The following is a 20,231-nucleotide window of genomic DNA, read 5'->3' on the forward strand; positions in this document are numbered from 1 at the left end:
ACAAGAATCCAAATAAAGGTGTAATTACTATGGATAACACATATGAACATAAATCTTGCAATCATTAGTCAAGGTAGTACAGTTCATCTTATATCAATTAAAGTCTCTACTAACAGGAGAAATAAAAAACATCAGCAGTTAAAAACAGCTCAACTGTATTTTTGTTAATGGTCACAAATACAATCAAAGTAAACTATCAAGTCGGCCTTGTTTTATGGGAATCTTGAGTCTCTTGTCCTCCCACCTGAGGACCACAATCATGCATCTCTATTGTACTAGCACATCCATGGTTTTCCTTTACTTTATCTTATGGAGTCAATATGGATGTGAGACTACCTCTGAAACTATTATACAACAGTCGTGAAAGCCTCTGTCAAAAATCCAGGGTCAGCAGAGAAAGATGGCAGGATTACCCTGTTTCCAGTGCTAAAATTCTTTTGCTAAAATTCACATATGTGAAAATGTGCAACAGAAACTATAATACAGTAAAACAGACAGTAAGAGAGGGGAAAGAGAAGGATAAAATGGAAAAGATATTACAAACCTATGCTACCATCTACAACATTAAAAGATGCCATATTTTCTGGATTTTCACAGCCATGTTATCAATGTGTGGGGACATCACTCTGATATTTACATGGCAGTGATCCAACAACAGCACATAAAGCCTTGATCACAAGTGCCAGAAATTTGATTATTCATTAACTTTCTTGGAATCTAGTTTCTGGTAGTTCCACGTCTGGATTCTGGCAGGATCAGCCGAGCCATTGAAATGAAAATAAATTCTGAGTTACATCTAAAAATATTTAGCTTGGAATCTTACAGTGGTCTGGGTGACGTAGGCTACAGTCAAATATATGGAAAATTCAGGTAATAATTACAGCAGGCGCATCTTGACATTGGGAGCATCTCGCCCCATCTTTCATACTTTTCACAAGCAGTGTGACAGGTTTCTTACAAGGTAGCAGCCAGTTGCTAATTAAGGAGGATTACTGGTTGTTAAAGACTTTGTTGATGGCCCAATGTACATCACTAATATTGACCCTTCTTTCTCATCAGTCTTGCCAAATAAGCTGAAGTCAAAAAAACTCAACATGGAAACCAGAGCATGCACCTGGCAGATTCATAATGCACTTGTTCTGAATGATCTCCACGTTGGACACTGAACTTTCTGACACAGATAAGCTGCAGAGCTGGGCTGAGAGGTGGCACATGGAGTTTAATGCAGACAAGTGCGAGGTGATGCACTTTGGTAGGAGCAACCAGAATGCGAAGTACTGGGCTAATGGTAAGATTCTTGGTAGTGTAGATGAGCAGAGAGATCTCGGTGTCCATGTACACAGATCCTTCAAAGTTGCCACCCAGGTTGACAGGGTTGTTAAGAAGGCATACAGTGTTTTAGCTTTTATTAATAGAGGGATCAAGTTCCGGAACCGAGAGGTTATGGTGAAGCTGTACAAAACTCTGGTGCGGCCGCACTTGGAGTATTGCGTACAGTTCTGGTCACAGCATTATAAGAAGGATGTGGAAGCTTTGGAAAGGGTGCAGAGGAGATTTACTAGGATGTTGCCTGGTATGGAGGGAAGGTCTTACGAGGAAAGGCTGAGGGACTTGAGGCTGTTTTCGTTAGAGAGAAGAAGGTTGAGAGGTGACTTAATTGAGACATATAAAATAATCAGAGGGTTAGATAGGGTGGATAGGGAGAGCCTTTTTCCTAGGATGGTGACGGCGAGCACGAGGGGGCATAGCTTTAAATTGAGGGGTAAAAGATATAGGACAGATGTCAGAGGTAGTTTCTTTACTCAGAGAGTAGTAAGGGAATGGAACGCTTTGCCTGCAACGGTAGTAGATTCGCCAACTTTAAGTACATTTAAGTCGTCATTGGACAAGCATATGTACGTACATGGAATAGTGTAGGTTAGATGGGCTTCAGATTGGTATGACAGGTCAGCACAACATCAAGGGCTGAAGGGCCTGTACTGTGCTGTTATGTTCTGTGTTCTATGTATGTTCTATGTTCTATGTAAATCCAACATCTCAGGGCACAGTCTATGGACATCAACATACATACCCCATATCCATAAAAGCTGGCAAATGGTATGTACCAGCCTCCGAAATGTTCATAGCACATCTCTGATCCACTTCCAAGACATTTTTGTACTCAATTCTCTTTGCAATAAGCTGCAAGGACAGTGTGCCTTCATGGACATGCACCCAGTTCACAGACTGGACCAACCTGTATTTCTGAGTTCTTAGCTGGCTCTCTTAGCATTCACTCATGCTGAACCTGCCTGGATGGTCACAGCACTGCTCCCGTACGTTATCTTGCCTTGCCTGTTTTCTCACTTTATACTTCAGCCAGCAATCTTGTAGCACTGCATGTCAACAGGTCCCAGTCAAGACAAGGGAGGTAACTTTCACACATTGGGGTGGGGGCACACTAAGTATAGGACAGCTTCCAACACCACTTCATGGCATGCTCAGGGTGGTCAGACTCAGGGTTGTCTCCATAGAAGTGAGGAGCTGAATGTCAGGCAGCCCATCACCCTTCTCAACTCTAGTGAGTAGGCAGCAATAGGGGAGGGAGGTGCAAGTTTTGTGGTGCTGAGAATTGGGGTGCGTGACAGCAAATAGAGGAAGATGTTGCAGGAAATAGTGGTACAGCATGATTCTTGATGGGAGATGGAAACAGTTGCAGAGACAGAGTGAAAATAATGTATCAGAGAGAAGTTAGTGACACTTATTCTTCTGGAATGCAAAAGGTCATTGACCTCTTTTCTGCACACCTCCAGGTGGCTGTTATTGCTTTAACCCGGGTGAAAACCTCAAACCAGGCTGGCATAGTCTGTCTTGAGACCTCCACTGATGTCATAGGGAACAAGGAAGTCCTGCCTCTGAACCACCCTATCGGCAAGACCTCCAGGTCTCTGCCCACATAAGCGAGGTACCTATTTACTGCAATCTGCCATTTCCAAGGCAAACATCAGGGATCAGGAAGGGCAGCTCTGGACTTTTGGTGCTTGTCTGGGCATACCAGCTTTCCAGTATGGCTGTGCACAAGTGATACCAGTCTTTTGGCAGATATCTGCTGCGTCACATGTTCAGGGAATGGCACATGGTAAGATGGGATAGAAGTTGGATGTGCAGAACATCAACAGGGCAGAATAGGTCTTTAATGTAGCAAAGTTAATAAGACATGGAGAGAAAATTCACTTGGACCTATGGTGAAAAGCTCTACAAAGAAAACAATGCAACATGAACTTGGTCAAAAAAAAAATCAGATTCAGTCTTTAATTTCGGGTTTTCTGCTATCTTTAATGCAGACTTAAGAGGAAATTTGTCTAGATCAGGTCACACCCATGAAACCAGTTGTGTCTCCAGGTCAACAACTCGATTTTCTGCAGTATCAGGAAGGCTCAAATTGCAGTTATTTCCTTATTTACACAGGTACTAACGTTATTAATGCACTTACATATCAAAAACTGTATATTTTTATTTGTCATTTATTGTATGAGGGTTTCATCAGCTGGACCAGCAACCATGGCCCCTCCCAAAGTGACCTTGAGAAGGTGGTGGTGAGCTGTTTTCTTGACCACTTCTACGCCATCACAGAATTATTACAATGCTTAACGGCATTCTGCACATCCTGACTCTACACTTCAACTTAGTGCCAATCTCCTGCTTTTTCCCTGTAACACTGCACATTATTTCTATTTGAATAATCTTCAAAAACACTCTTGAATGACCCAATTGGACCTGGCTCGACATTTCCAGGCAGTGCATTCTACACCCTAACACTTCATTGTGTGACATTGTTTTTCTCACCTCACATTCACTTCTTTTGCAAAACTTTAAAATTGTGTCCCCTAATTCTCAATCTTTTTGAATGGGAAAGGATTCTGCCTGTCTACTTTGTTCTATCCGCTCATAATTTTGAAAATTTCTATTAAATCTCTTCTTCTCCACTCCAAAGTCTTTATAACCGAAATGTATCATCCTTGGAATCATTCTTGTCAACTTCTTCTGTGTGATCATTTCCACAGTCAACCCCTTGGGACAAACACTTGCATCAATACATGTATTATGAGCTTGCTCTCCAGTGGTTCATCACTTTAAATAATTGTAAAGAAGGAGAGTTTCAGATGCTGTGTAAATTGGACCCAATCCCTCCAGAATATCCTCAACATTGATCCAGAATCTCAGACCATGGAACTATTAACAAAATAGCATGCCCCAAAGCACATTTGAAATGCTCTGAATAAAAGTCAGCCACCCAAATCTCTCCCAAATAGATTCACAGAATTTAACTGTAAGGCAGAACTTTGAAACCAATCCATTCTCCCTTAAGTAATCCAAACAGATGATCACACTAGCTAATGGAAAACAGAAGGCAAAACAACTTTGATAATCAGAAAATATGAATGAACACAGGAGGCAAAATTTTTTACAAATGTTAATGCAAGTTTGTAATATGGAAAGGGAGGCAGGTAGAGCAGGACTTCACATAATCAGACATTCATTCCTGCTGAGGCGAGGACCATCTGCTGCAGGTAATTTCTATGTAGGAGATGCAGCTTCCTATATATTAGGTGATATCTCCACTTTGTGACTAACTTACAAGAGATTTGCTCGCATTTGGATTTTATCCATTGTTGCAAATAACGTCATGTTCAGCAACATTTATTTCCTGTTCAACCAGGATAAAGATCAAGTGTATTTCTCTTTGCTAAAGGGGATGACAAGTCAACAAACTGAAAAGTGAAAAGACTGAATTACAAGTAGTCCTTAAACAGTAAGAAGAATAGTGAATCATGCATAACCCACTTCTCATGGTGTTGCCTTCAGAGGTTTTCTGAAGGTATGTGAATATTTTTCTATTAGGGTTGGATTGCAATGTCAGTGTCTATGCTGATCAGAGAGTAAGGGTATACTGCATCATGTTGATAATTACACAGAAGTTGCTGTGCAGAAGCGGGACATTTGATCCAAGTCATCTGTGTCTTCACTAATTGTCCACAAAAGCCTGCTCCCATTGAACTTCATCTAACCTGTCCTCAACATATCATCCTTTTCCTTTCTTAGAGTAGGGTCTCCCTTTCAGAGGAAACAAAAATCATGTTACAATTCCACATTCAATATAATGTACACAAAATAGACAGAAAAAGAATCTGAGAGTACCTTACAAACTCCTACCTGGAAGGTTACACATCCTACAGGAAGATACTTGCGATCTTCCAACATACTTAAGTATTCTGCTACTAAAGCTGCAGAATGGACAAGGCACTGCGCGGCTTCAGCACGGTTACTCCTCTCAGAATGTTTTCCAGCCATGTTTTGGAGCCAGGTTAGCCGCAGATCTGGTGATGTCTGGTATCCTTTAGCAATTCTTCCAGGAGCAAATGGAAAACAAAATTATCGATCACTGATAAGCATCCAGTCTGAAATTTAAGTTATTGCCAGTATGTTGATTTTACTTTCCTTTTTTTCCCATCCTACCTAAGCCTATCTCTAAAAGTTCTTCTGTCCTCTCTTGAAGATGTTGCCTTAACTCAGCGGCCTCAACAGTACTGTCCACGCTTAGGTATTATGTTTCAGCTTGCTGCCTAGGTAACCAGAAATAGCACACAGTTCAATCACGAAGACCATTACAATCTGGTTCTTACCTCAGGTCCACAGATGTGCAATTTCCACCAGATCCCCTCCTGGCAGTAACCAGCAACACTGCCCGATTTTCATTTTATCTGTTTTGCCAAGGCCTACAGAAATCAATCATGGCTTTGCCCTTTCTGAGATCAGTGCAGGCAATGCAACCCTTCTGGCTGTATGACCCAACTGCGCATCAGATGGTGCATTCCATTATACTGCACCAGGACTCTCCAGGTTAGTGGTCAGATTAACTTATTTCACCCATTAGTGAAATCTGTCAAATGAGGCTGGAGTGCTTTTGATTTCAGGTCTCCAACATTGGCAGTACTTTGAGCTTTTATCCTATAGCACTTGTTGAATGTTTTTTTCTAATGTTAAAATTGATGAATGCTTGCTTTTAACTATTTCTATAGTTCTAATCTGATATGCTATTTGAATTTTGGATGTAATACACTATTATCCATTGCACCGTACACAGGGCAGCTTAAATTGTACAGGATACTAATGATAGCAAGAACTGTGACAAACACTACATGGGACAAACAGGCAGAAAAATAGCCACCAGGATACATGAACATCAACTAGCCACAAAACGACACGACCCACTATCACTCGTATCCTTACATACAGATGAGGAAGGACACCACTTTGATTGGGACAACACATCCATCCTAGGACAAGCCAAACAGAGACGTGCACGAGAATTCCTAGAAGCATGGCATTCCAACCGGAATTCCATCAACAAACACATTGATTTGGAGCCAATCTACCACCCCCTGAGAAAAAGAACAGGAAATGACATCACCAATCCCAAGGAAACCTAACCAGATAAATAGAAAGCGGGACATTACACCAGCGCTTCATCGGAGGTTCACTAATAGGCTACCTCGATGACAAAACATCTGGGAACAAACCTTCAAGCTCAGTGAACCAGCTTACATCTGGAACAAAATAAAGACCCACTCTCTTGTGGACCGAGAGGAGGAGAGTGCTGTGTTGGAGGTGAAAGGAGGACGTCGGGTTGGCTGTGCACCCTTGCGACCAGTGGATCTTAATGCTGGCTTCGGCCTAACGCTGGTTCAGGGAAGCAGCCAACCTGCAACGATGGCTGAGGCAAGTGCTCGTGCCCCAGGTCAGGGGGTCCGGAACACCATCCGTGTTTCTGTAAAGAAGGTGGATGAAGGTGCACGTGTAGACCGCACCTTCTTCGTGAAGAGGGTCCTGTTGGACTGTTGTGGGTTCGCTGCTGCGGACATTTACTGCCTGCAGGATTTCCCTGGAGGAGGTTTTTACAATGTGACCTTCAGGAGTGCCAAGCTTTGCGAGCGCTTCCTGGAGGTTTTCAAGGAGAAAGGAGGTGAGGGCCTCCTCTCTGTATTGACCGCTGTCCGTGATGCCAGTGCAGAGGAGCCGTATGGTGACTGTACACATGTACAACCCGCATGTGCCAGCAGTTGATGTCCTGACCTTCCTTGGAAGGTACGTAAAGGTGGAAGGGGACCTAACTGACATCATGGACCCCTCTGTCATCTGGACGAGTAAGAGGCAGGTCAAGGTGACGCTGAGGATGGGCGCAGACGGGAATGTCGTACACCGACCGTCCAGCTTCGCGATCGTTGGGAGCAAGGGCTACCTGACCTATGCAGGGCAACCTAAAGTCTGCCATGCCTGTGGTAGGTCAGATCACATGGCGGCTGACTGCAAAGCCACCATCTGCAGGAACTGCAGCGGGGAGGGACACCTTGCAAAGGATTGCCCACAAGAGAAAAGCTGCAACCTTTGCGGGGAAGCGGGCCACCTCTATAGGGCATGCCCGCGGCAGGGGACCACCTACGCCCAGGTCGCCGGCAGGGGCAATGCGGGGCCAGCTCCCCCCGGAGGAGAGGAAGGCACCAGGGCCCAGCAAGGACCCCACTAATGTGCAGGAGGGCCAGGTCGTGCAGGACGGCCCAGGCCCGCAGGATGGGCCCGAGGCCAGCAAAGCACCCCTGCAGGCTCCGCTCCCCCCCCGACAACCTGGAGTCGATGGAGGCGGTGACAGGCGACCCAGGGGAGTGGACGACGGTCCGGAAAGCGAGGAGGAAGGTGCGTCGACGGGCCCAGGAACCGCAACCATCAGACGGGAAGAGGCAGCTACAGGGGGGCTATAAGATCTCCTCTGATGAGGGGGATTCGGAGAGGGCCCGCCCGAAGCAGAAGTTAAAGATCGCGAGGGAGAAGGAAAGCAGCACCCCACTTCCAGGTGACAGGAGGCCTCCTGAAGCTCCCTCCAACACCTAGTCAAGTGCTGCTGGGGCACTGGAGGGCCCCCCGAAACTTCCAAGCGGGAAGGAGGAAACAGCGCGTCCCCAGCCTGACCCGGAGCCGGACCCTCCTTCCTCCGCACCCCTGGCGGGGGGATGCCACCCGGAAGGCAGCATGGACGGTTTCCTGAGCCCGGAGAGCGTCCAGCAGTTAGCCCGGGCAATAGGCATGAAGGGACAGATGGAGGGGCTGGACCTTGGACTTGGGGAGGGTACTGCGGTCACTGCCCACAATGGGGGTACGAGTTGCGAGCAGTAATGTGCGCAGTGTCAGGTCCACCGCAAGATGTGTATCCACGTTGGCCTACCTGACCACCATCGAGGCGGACCTCCTGTTTCTGCAGGAGTGCGGGATACCGCACCTCGGCAGGTACGGGAAATGGTCCGGCGCCTGGACCTGTGGGCCTTCGATCTGGTCGGGGGGTAACGACTGTCGCTCCTCGGGCCTGGCTATTCTGCTGCGGGGGCGCAACTTCACCATCTCTCAAGTTCAGGAGGTGGTGGGGGGGGCGCCTCCTAGTGGCTGACGTCACCTACAGGAACGCTCCCCTGAGGCTAATCAACGTGTACGCCCCAGCGGTACGGAGTGAGCGGTTGGCCGTCCTGCAGCGGCTTCCACCCCTGCTGGCTACATCCAGGCCAGTCATCCTAGGCGGAGACTTCAACTGCATCATTGATGCAGATGGAAGATCCGGCGTGGGGACAGCGGGGTGGGGGGAGTCAACTGGACGTCACGTCCAGATTCCTGATGGGCACGGTAAAGGATGCCAAGCTGCTCAACGTCTTCAGCACCCCTGCAGACGGAGTGCAGCGGAGGTACACCTGGTCGCAGCCAGACAGGTCTATCCGCTCAAGGATAGACTTCCTGTTTGTGTCACGGACGTTCTCGGTCAGATCCACTGGTGTCGAGCCGGTGTTCTTCTCTGACCACTGCCTCCTGCTGGCCGACTGTCACTTACAGGACAACCAGCCGGCCGGCAAGGGGACGTGGAAGCTCAACACGACTCTGTTGACCCCAGAGAACGTCGAGGAGCTTAAGAGGGAGTACGCTGGTTGGAGAACCGTGAAACCCCTCTTTGAGTCTCCGGGCGACTGGTGGGAGACGGTGAAGGAGAACACCAAGAGGTTCTTTGTCCTCAAGGGTGTTCAGAAGGCGAGAGAGAGGCGGGGAAAGCTGTCGCGACTCCAGAAAAGGGTGCAGAACCTGCTCCTTCTGCAGTTGATGGGGTTCGATGTCACGGAGGACCTCCGCGAGGTGAGGGGCCAGCAAGCTTCGCTCTTCGCTGCGGAGGCCTCCCGGATAATCTTCCGGTCCAGGGTCCGCTCCGTGGAGCAGGACGAGACGTGCTCGCGTTTCTTCTTTCAGAAGGTGCACAAAGAGAGCTCTGTGCTTAGCCGGCTGAAGGAGGACGACGGCTTGGCGACGTCGTCTCGGCCCGACATTTTGAGGATCAGCAGAACCTTCTATGCCGGACTGTACGACACGAAACCCACGGGCAGCACGACCTCCGAGTCGTTCCTGTCGTCTATCACGGAGGTCTCAGACGACACACGGGAGTGGCTGGACCGGCCGATATCCCTGGACGAGCTGACCAGAGCCCTCAAGTCCTTGGAGAGGAATAGGACTCCCGGAAGCGACGGCTTACCGGTCGAGCTGTATTCCGCTCTGTGGGACCTGGTCGGCCAGGACCTGCTGGAGGTGTACGACAGTGCTCTTCGGGCAGGGGAAATGTGCAAGGCCATGAGGAAGGGCATCATCACCCTCATTTACAAAAGGAAGGGGGAGAGGGAAGAAATTAAGAATTGGTGTCCCATTTCACTATTGAACGTGGACTACAAAATCCTGGCCAAGGTCATAGCCAACCAGGTCAGGTCTGTCCTGGAGTCGGTAATTCACCCTGACCAAACCTGTGCTGTGCCGGGCAGGAAGCTTGCTGAGAGCCTCGCACTCATCAGGGATACGATCGCCTACATACAGGACAGGCGGGTGGACACCTGCCTCGTCAGCCTGGACCAGGAGAAGGCCTTCGACTGGGTCTTTCATGCTTACATGAGGGACGTCCTCTCCAAATTGGGGTTCGGGGAGGGCATCCGCAATTGGATCCGGCTGCTCTACACCAACATCGTTAGCGCAGTCTCGATCAATGGGTGGGAATCCGACAGTTTTCCTGTTAGATCTGGAGTCAGGCAGGGCTGCCTGCTCTCTCCTGCCTTGTTTGTGTGCTGTGTGGAGCCCTTCGCCGCATCCATCAGGAAGTACGTGAGCCTGAAGGGCGTGACTATCCCAGGCAGCGGAGGCCTTCAGGTCAAGACCTCCCTGTACATGGACGATGTCACCGTCTTCTGCACCGATTGTCGGTCAGTGAGTAGACTATTGGACATCTGTGGCCAGTTTGAACTGGCCTCGAGTGCCAAAGTCAATAGGAGTAAGAGTGAGGTCATGTTCTTCGGGAACTGGGACGACCGCTCCTTCATCCCCTTCACCATCAGGACAGACTACCTGAAGGTGCTGGGTGTTTGGTTTGGTGGAGCTGGGGCGTGCACTAAGACTTGGGAGGAGCGTATCACCAAATTGAAGCAGAAGCTGGGTAGGTGGACGCTCCGGTCCCTCTCCATCGCGGGTAAGAACCTGGTTGTCAGGTGCGAGGGGCTTTCGGTACTGTTGTATGTGGCGCAGGCCTGGCCTATTCCCTGGACCTGCGCCGCTGCGGTCACCCGGGCCATCTTCCACTTCATTTGGGGGTCGAGGATGGACTGGGTCCGCAGGGACACCATGTACAAAGACCTGGAAAATGGGGGAAAGGGCGTACCGAACGCCACCCTCGCCCTGACGGCTACCTTTGTGTGCGGCTGCATCAAGCTGTGCGTAGATCCTCAGTACGCAAACACCAAGTGTCACTACTTACTGAGGTTCTACCTGTCCCCGGTGTTGCGAAGGATGGGCCTGGCCTCGTTGCCGCGGAACGCTCCAAGTAGTTGGACCATTCCGTACCACCTGTTCTTCGTGGAGAAATTTTTGAAAGGAAACACCTTTGACCGCAAGGCCATCAGGCAGTGGTCAGCACGTAGTATCCTCGGGACCCTTCGGGAAAAGGAGAGGGTGGATCCTGTCGTGTGGTTCCCCACGCAGACTGCCAAAGTCGTTTGGCAGAATGCCTCATCGCCAGAACTTTCAAACAAGCACAAGGACATTGCTTGGCTGGTGGTGAGAGGGGCTCTGCCAGTGAGATCTTTTATGCATGCCCGGAATCTCTGCGCCACCGCACGCTGCCCTCGAGGTGGCTGCAGGGGGGACGAGACTGTCGATCACCTCCTTCTGGAGTGTGCCTATGCGCAGGAGGTCTGGAGGGGGATGCAGTGGTATTTGTCGAGGTTCGTCCCGAGCAGCTCCGTGACACGGGACTCCCTGCTCTACGGGCTGTTTCCGGGGACGCACACCGAGACCAACATCAACTGCACCTGGAGGACCATCAATGCGGTGAAAGACGCTCTTTGGTCTGCCCGCAACTTGCTGGTCTGCCAGCTGAAAGAACTGACCCCGACCGAGTGTTGCAGACTGGCGCACTCCAAGGTCCAGGACTACGTGCTGAGGGATGCGCTAAAGCTTGGGGCAGCCGCCGCCAAGGTGCGGTGGGGAAAGACCACCGTATGAAACCCCTCGTCCAGAATAGAAAAAAGGGCCCTATCTGGTAACTGGGCCCATCTGGCGCGTTCCCCAACTGGTCAGGGGGCCAACGGGGACTGTGCGGGGTGACGACTGCCGGGGTGGTTTCTTTGCTTTGTTTTTTTTTCCTTCTTTGTTATTTTCCTTTAGTTGGTGTATGTACCCCCTGGGTAACCCGCAGCGGCTTGCATGACTGAGTAGGTGTGTAAATATGTTTTACTTTTTGTACATCTTACGAATAAAGTACATTTTTTCAAATAAAAAAAGTGACGAAACGTCTGAAAACTAACCTTCCAGCTCAGCGAGCAAACTCACATCCATAAGGGTATGAATTTGGAAGAAAGACAGAAATGACCAAAAATGTCCACTTGAGACGTGAATATCTTCAAGGCATACCTGTACATCAGATCAATGAGCATCTCTGGATCTTCTTGGTGTTCTTTCATTTTCACGGTGTCTGACAGGATCATATGGAGATTGAAAACAAGATCCTGCACCTATAACAAGGTAATAATGAACTGCATTACAATCGACAAATCCATCCGGATCCAAACACACCCAAACGAAGAACCATTTTTAAAATTACTGTAATGCAGTCCAACCAGGATAAAGGGAACAAACAGAAAGTGACAATTTCAATCAAAACTCTGTCAATTCAGAAGCAGAAAACAAAAATTTGTTTTCTTCGGAAATAATATTGATTACAGAAATATGAAAAGAAACTTAAAATGACTTTTTGATGAAGTGGATATGTCTTAATTTGAAAGTGAGAAGCATGACACATATGCCTCTTAACTAAGGGAGCATTCCATATTAATGAAGACCAGGCTTATTCCCTACCAGAGCAGATACTCCACAACAACTTCTAAGTGAACCAATGTTTCTTGAACTACAAACTGCTTTATGATCGGCTGGAGAGAGTGCTATTAATTTTTCTCCTCTTTTCTAAGATACTTTATGTTTCTCCTCAACTGGCCTCTGAAAGTGCAAGTTCATGACATTGTATGGATCTGATATCGTAAAAACTCACATTGGTTTGTAGATAATTTATACGGCAAAAGGGAAACAACTTGGGAGTGAAAGGAAGAAAGCTTTATTGAATTATGAGGTAATAGCAATGAAGCTAACTAAGTGCAATAATAAATAAAAACACAAAGTTCTGGAAAAACCAGTGGGTCTGTAAGTATCTGTGGAAAGAGAAGCACAGTTAATGATTCTGGTTGGTTACCTTTCAACATTAGGAGCAGAAAGTTCTCTAATTGTCATTGACAATGTTTATTCTTTCACCAACGCCATCGAAAATCTGGTCGCATATTTCATCTCCATATGTGCAAACTGACTAGTGCATTTCCCAGCAGCACAAAAATGACACTGTTACAAAAGTGCTACATTTGCCATAAAGCATTTTGTGCTGCCCTGAAGTTGTCACAGACGTTCTTATAAAAATATACACCTGGTCAGGAAAGGTAGTTTCTCTCAGTTCCAAGTCTTCTTCAGCGTATGTCAAAATTGTCTTTAAAGAACGCCTGAGGAATTCTTCATTAAAATTCTGGGAAGTACCAACCAGCGAGGAAAGTGACATGGTTACTTGCATCTTCACTCTTGCAAAATTCTGTAAGCAACAAAATACTATTTTCTTCAAAATTTCAATGGTATAGTTTGTAAAGATGAAGCATTTGAAATGATTATTTAAAGAGGGGAATGTTGGCTCAAACATTGCTTACATTGCCAATCTCGAAATTTTGTCTCATAAGGAGGTACAGTGAGGCACTGGCATGTGCTCGGATTGTGCCAATACTGCTGCTGCAGTGTCGTAAAAGCCTTAGGCACAGATCAGCACACAGTTCTGTTTCTTCTTCAAAAAGGAGTTCAGGAAACTGTAACAACAGAAAGAATATTAAACCATTTTGCCTTCACCCCTTGAAAGTGATGGTTCAATCCTTACCAAATATTTACACGTGCACTTTCCAGATAAAGTCACTGATAGCGATCAGAGCATGAAACCCCTCATGTTACACTTAGAGTCATACAGCACAGAAACAGACCCTTCGGTACAACTCGTCTACACTGACCAAGTTTCCCAAACTAAACTGGTGCCAATTGTCTGCGTTTGGACCATATACCTCGAAAGCTTTCCTTTTTATGTATCTATCCGAATACCTTTTAAATGTTATAACTGTACCTGCATGTACCACTTCCTCAGGCAGTTCGTTCCACAAATGAACCACCCTCTTTGTAAAAAAAGTTGCCCCTCAGGTCCCTTTTAAATTTTTCTCCTCTTACCTTGATACTATGCCCTTTAGTTTTGAACTCCCCTACCCTAAGGAAAATACCTTTCTTATTCACCTTCCTTATGCCTCTCATGATTTTATAAACCTCTATAAAGTCACCGTCAACCTTTAGAGTACGATTTTTGCCTTTAAAACCATTTCTTGACATGGTATTAGCTTGGAAAAGAAAATATGCAAGCACATATCAAACACTGATGTAGTCATACAAGTTTTTAAATCTTAACACGGATGATTAACTGTACGGACCAACAAGTCATTACAGAGAAACTGTAGTGGCAAAATTTAACTTATTGCTATGAACGAACTCTTACAATTCTAAATTCAAGAGGGTAACAGAATTCCTCAAACTGAAAGGAGGAAAAAAAGGGGAAATCCACTTGTAAATTCTCCAATCTCTTTGACGGATCCCTCTAATACACATTTTTTAAAATAAATTCACAGGATGCAGACATCACGTGCCATGCCATCATCTCTTGGCCATCCCTAATTAATGCTGTCATGGTGGCAAACTGCTTTCTTGAACTGCTAAAGTCCACAGACGCAGGGATAACCACACTGCTGTGAGAGAGAGACTTACAGAATTTTGACCCAGTGACAGTGAAGGAATGGCAATATACTTACAGGTCAATTAGATTGAAAACATTAGTAAAGGAAGAGGTAGGAGTGAGAAAGTGGGCAGAGCACCAAGAAATCTTTGAATTATCAGAATAAGTTAGACATTGATTGCGACATATATTGAAATGAGATGACATATGAAACATAATGCACTTGTCCTATTGCTAAGAATTTCTACATTCAGAATTATTGAAATGTACCCAAGTATCAAATAAACAACCACAACAATTTGACCATTAATTTGTCAAAATTAGGGTAGCTACTTTAAGTGCAGGTATATCCTAAAATATGATAAATATCTGTGCCAGGACTAATGGGTTTTATTGACGACACATTGACTGTCAATCACAGATGAATAAATGGAATCTTTCTGTCCCAAAAAGCTGAGGAATAGATGGTGGGAGGCGAAAATAATCAGACAGTCAGGGATCAAGGAGAACACAGCTCGTCTTGTCACTACCGGCACAGGAATAAAGTGGGAAAGTCTTCTCACACTGTCACCAACTGAGATCTTTAAATTATCATTGAAGAGAACTTTTAAAGGCCTTTTCACACAGCCATGAGAATTAACTTCATTTCTGACAGGTGAAGAGATTGCCCTTCCCTGCAATCAAAGGATAAGGTCAATCTGCCAGACTGGGGTGGGAAGTCTCAACTTGCCTCAAGCTGGGGATGACTAGAGGTGGGGATAGGGGCTGGGTGTAAGGCAATGAAAACCAAACCCTGCTCTTGCTTTTGACACCGTCAACTCCCCTCCACCCTCAAACTACATCCATCAGAGGTATATCCCACGTCTGCTATTTCTGAGGCTCTACATTGCTGTGCTGGCAGCAGTCGTGGCCACTGATGTGGATTTGCTGTGCTCTGATTGGTCAGCAACTTCATGTAAGGCAGGGCCTCACTGTACCAGAACGTGATCTGCGTGGAAAGCCCATCTAAGTACTTGATATGCTTTCGTTTGAGGGTGGGATTCTGACTAGTCTTATGCCCATCTCCATCCAACGCATTTAGATTTCATTTAACTACTGCCGCTGTATCTATATAATATAAGCCATCAGCATTTCATCAGAACTGCTCCTGAAGATGGTTTAGGGTTCCAGTTTCAAGACGGAGAAGCAAGTCAATGCCACTAGACCTGGGATCCAGTACAGATACCTCATCGTTCCCTGTTCTCAAATGAGAGACACAAGACAGTGACTTTGTGTTGTTTCAGCTTTGGTGGATTTAATGACAAAATTTCAATAAAGCCAAACCCCTTTAAGTGATCAGTAATTTTTCTATATTCCTGCAAGGAGTGGCATAGTGCCCAGTCAGTAATAACCTACAGTAGCGCCACTAAAACAAGTTTAACATGAACTGCAGTCAAAATAAAGTTATGCCCATATTTCATTTGGTGCAGTATGCTTGTGCAGAATATGGTTTGCACAGTGATCTTCAATAATCAGTTATAACAATTATCTATAATACTGTAACACCTACTTTAGATACCAAAGCTCTCTGGGTGGCAAAACAATGTTGCAGGTAAAGTGCACTCTGATTACATGCCATAGTGTGTAGAAGAACCTTCAGGACCCCTCCAAGCACACTTTCTTTGGATTCTGTCACAGAAACAGTCTGTAGAGGGTAAAGATTAAAAATAAATAATTATTATGTATTTGACAAGTTTCAAATACCATTTTTGACAGTATCAATAGTGAGGTAATCCTAGAATTACAATTCTGCAAACTGTAAATCATTTTTTACAATAGTATGTTCACTAATAAAAGGATGCTAATGCAGGCAATCTGGATATATCATTAATGCTTAGACGTGAGCTATCACACTGATTAGATATAAAGATGTTCCAACACAAGCCCAATTACTGTTCCAGGAAAAGCACTGCACTGAATAGATACCTTTTTCTCTACTCTGCCCAGACTTCCAAAGCTCAAAGTTCATCCCCTTCAGCACCGTATCCTAACCTATTTGTTCGATGACATTTGTGGTCTTTCAGACAGACTTCCATTTTTCTCCCAGTTTGAGGGAAGTTTAATCCTGTGCGTTTGTGCAAGCTAAGAAGTGGGTTGAGATGGTCCCAATTCCATTTCACACAGGACTCTTACAGAGAACTGACAGAGAAAGACTTTCAACTTGTAAATCTAGATAGAATTTGAATATGCACAATATTGTCCTTAGCATAATGTCATCCTAATTATATGAAATTTAGGCTAGTGAGTTAATTTACTGGAACAGATGTTCAAAAAAGTGTCAAAGATCAAATATGGCACCATGCTGGCAGTGGAAAACCTCTAATTTCCCACGGATACTTTGCCGTCACAGTCTTTTTGGCAGCTACTTATTGATCACTTACCTGAACAATTATTTCCAAAGTGTCCAAAATAATAAGGTTTGCTTCAGTTGCAAGGTTACCATCAATCAGTGCCTCATGTTCCAACTCAGCCCTTGATCTGTCACATACAAATATCCTGTCAGAAAAGGTTCAGATTCTTGCTTTAGATATTTAAATGTTATGATCTTATTTAACATTTATGGTTAAAAATGCAGACTAAGTCAATCTATAAGATTATCAAATTGGATATTTTTACTTTAGATTTTGTGTGCTAGAAATTAGTCTTTGAAACCAATTTCATTCAGTATTGCCTTCAATTTCCTTTACCGTACTCTCATAGGCTTACTCTAGTTCTATGGAAATATGCAGGATGAACTCCAGCAGCTGAGGAAATGTGTGAACTTAGACAGTGAGAATGGAAAGGCTATAACTTCAGGGCAGAAGCAAAGACACACATATTCAAGATTTTTTTTTCAGAGAAGTCATTGGGGAACAATTTGAAACAAGAATCCTGGTTAACATTTCTTTCTTAATTTATGGTGTGGAGTCAAAAAATAAGTTCCTAATACTATTTTGATTGCATTTAGTTGACTAACTCCAAGTTTAAACCGGGAATTCACTGATCTATTTAGCTCAAATTACAGTGCTCTAATAAATAGCTATCAGGAGAATTAAAAATCACGTATTTTAATTTACATAGTAAAACACAGGTCCTGCCCAATATCATCGGGAGAACAAAAAGAGAAATATAATCTGCAGGCAAGGAAGAAAATTACTGTTTTTACAGTAAGACAGAGCTCCATTTCTGCAACAGTAAATACACACAATTTTTCATGAATCAAACTACACACAGATTGCAATTGAACATGATCTTTTTATATGACAAATATATTGTTCGATATACAGTTTCTATTATCTTAAGTTTTTATTAACTACCAAGATAATGACTGTCCCAAACTACAAGGGTGGTGGCTTCAATGTTTTGACTTGATTACATGGTTACTTCTAGTGTCAGCTGTAAATTGGGCTTTGGATTCAGTTTCACTTAAAGACAATATTTCAATAGAATTAACTTAAAATACATTCATTAGAAGTAACTTTAAAAAAAATTTAAATCACATGACTGTGTTTTTATTCTGATCTCACATCAGATGAGATTCTTCTGTATATATCCTACATATTGCATTTGGAAAAATCATGTTTCTAATGCCTTGATAAAAGTAACTCCTAAACCACCTCAGCCTTTTCCAGTTTTTCTAAACTGTGAAACACTATCATGATGGTACATTCAAGCTCAGAAAAGTCAAATAAAATTCAGCCAAATAGTATTAAGTGGCAATAAATTCAGGTTTTAAAGACTGAACTATAGTAGATGGAAAAGATGGGAGGATATAAAATAATTGAGTGTTCTGGAAAGAACAAGGTGGGGGAGAAGTCTAGGGCAAATTAATTTTAATAGGAATGAGGAATGACTCTCATTCCTGGAAAGTTCAGAGAAACAGAACAGAATAGAATAGAACAGAACAGAAAGGTAACAACATGTTGGTCCAATTCCTATTCTAATGTAACCTGTCCAACTTGAACAGGTCCCAACTCCCCCAGAAATGGTTCCAATGGCTTAAGAGTTGAAAGTACACCGTTTTGCATCATCTCTCCAAAAATACATTCATCTGCTTTATCCTTCCATTTTTATACTCAGTACTACGTGGCACCTGGAATAAAATGAAGCTTAGTACCTTAAAAGTTCTACTTTTCGATTTCCTACCTAACTCCCTGAAGTCAGCTTGCAGGAGCTTTCTTCCTCTGTAATTGGTCCCAACAAAGGTCACAACCCCTGGCTGTTCGCTCTTCCCTTTCAGAATGCACTACAGCTATGCTGCAAAATCTTTTCCCCTTGCAGGCAACATGCCATCCTGGAGTCATGTCTATTTCCACAGAAGCACCTGTCTCCTCCCCTCAATAATGAATTTCCTAATATTGCTACCATTCCACATCCTTGCACTCCAACTGAGCAGCTGGACCACTTACAGTGCCATGGCCTTGGCTCTGCTGCCCTGCACAGAGGAACTGTCATTCTCACCATTTTCGAAGGCCAAAACACGGCTTGTGGGTGGGATGCCCTTCAGGGTTGCCCTCACTACCTGCCTGGTCCCCTTCTTTTACCCATTCATTCTTGTCCTGCAGTCCCTTAAGCTGCAGAGTGACCACACTGCAAAACGTGTTTTTCATGAAGCTGTCAGCCTCATAAATGCACTATAGTTTGAGGTGCTCCTGCCAGAGGCACATTTTGCACACCCAGTCATCCAGACAGAAGGAAGTGTCTAAGACTTTCCACAAAACGCAGATGTGCAAATCATGGGCCTCGGCTCCTCAATTGTAACTAAATATCATACATACCCAGGCTTTTATTTTATGCTTACTCCTACTTAAGTTTACACTTAAAAGATTCTTATATATGTCAAACAAGCACTTAATTCTGTCAAGTAAAGAAATTTAGTTTCAATCTTCTAAAATGTTAACTATCTACGCAAAGTTTTACGGTGAACTTACTGTCTTAACCTAAATTGATAACATCAGTCACAAGAGACAACACAGAAATACCCACAAATGACCTACTAGCCCTCCTTTGAACTTGCTCTTTAATTTTGTTGAAGCTGCTGCACTGCTGGTCTGGTTGCTTCTGAGATCTCTAAACTCTCATTCGTCCCTTCAATCTCACTCATGCTCCTGCTTCCAAGTCCCACACGTGTCTGTCACCAGTCTGTCTGCTTATCAGACATCGCTGCTCTCACTGCTCCACTTAATCTCACTGCCACTGCTTCCAAAACCTACACAGATCCACCACTGGTCTGTTTGCATTTTGCACACTAATGTGGAAAATTTCTTGGATTTTATACTGTTGACAGAAGACAAGACAAACTCAACTCAGTCAACTGCCACTCCATATGTCAACTCTCGATCATCAGCAGACTGATGGAAGGAGTCAGTGACGGTGCTACCAAGCAGCACTCACAAAGGAATTACTGGCTCAGTTTTCCCCTGCAGTGCAACCTTGGTCCAAACATGAACAAAACAGCCGACTCCAAAAGTGAGGTGAGAATGAGTGCCTTTGACTTCAGACGGTATCTGATCCATATGATCAAGTTTAAAGTCAAGAAGCTGCAATGAAACTGAAGTAAATGAGAAAGGGAGAAACTCTCCACTGGTTGGCATTACAGTTAGTACAAAAGCAGTTTGAGAAGGTCAATCTTAATCACAGGTTATCTCTGCAGGGGTTGCTCAGGATAGTGTCCCAGGCCCAACAAAACTTAGCTGCTTCATCAATGACCTTCCATCCATCGTATGATCAGAAATGTGATGTTGGCTGACAATTGCACAATTAC

The 20,231-nt window shown here is 44.8% G+C and overlaps 1 protein-coding gene across 14 annotated transcripts in view; it reads right to left on the reverse strand.

Moving 5' to 3' along the window:
- dock7 (dedicator of cytokinesis 7) overlaps positions 1 to 20,231 on the reverse strand; it is a 173,041-nt gene that overhangs the window by 31,426 nt on the left and 121,384 nt on the right. For 7 of the 14 annotated variants that reach the window (XM_048539932.2, XM_048539942.2, XM_048539940.2 and 4 more), the window contains 6 exons: positions 16,870 to 16,984; positions 15,999 to 16,133; positions 13,338 to 13,490; positions 13,067 to 13,225; positions 12,010 to 12,110; positions 5,194 to 5,386 (listed from right to left, as the gene is read on the reverse strand). In XM_048539932.2, coding sequence (XP_048395889.1) covers positions 5,194 to 5,386; positions 12,010 to 12,110; positions 13,067 to 13,225; positions 13,338 to 13,490; positions 15,999 to 16,133; positions 16,870 to 16,984 — 856 coding nt within the window. The remainder of the gene's footprint in view (positions 1 to 5,193; positions 5,387 to 12,009; positions 12,111 to 13,066; positions 13,226 to 13,337; positions 13,491 to 15,998; positions 16,134 to 16,869; positions 16,985 to 20,231) is intronic. The other 7 variants (XM_048539944.2, XM_048539943.2, XM_048539939.2 and 4 more) reach the window with 1 other exon arrangement.

Source organism: Stegostoma tigrinum, chromosome 8 (assembly GCF_030684315.1).
Source record: "Stegostoma tigrinum isolate sSteTig4 chromosome 8, sSteTig4.hap1, whole genome shotgun sequence".
NCBI classification, from domain to species: Eukaryota; Metazoa; Chordata; class Chondrichthyes; order Orectolobiformes; family Stegostomatidae; genus Stegostoma; species Stegostoma tigrinum.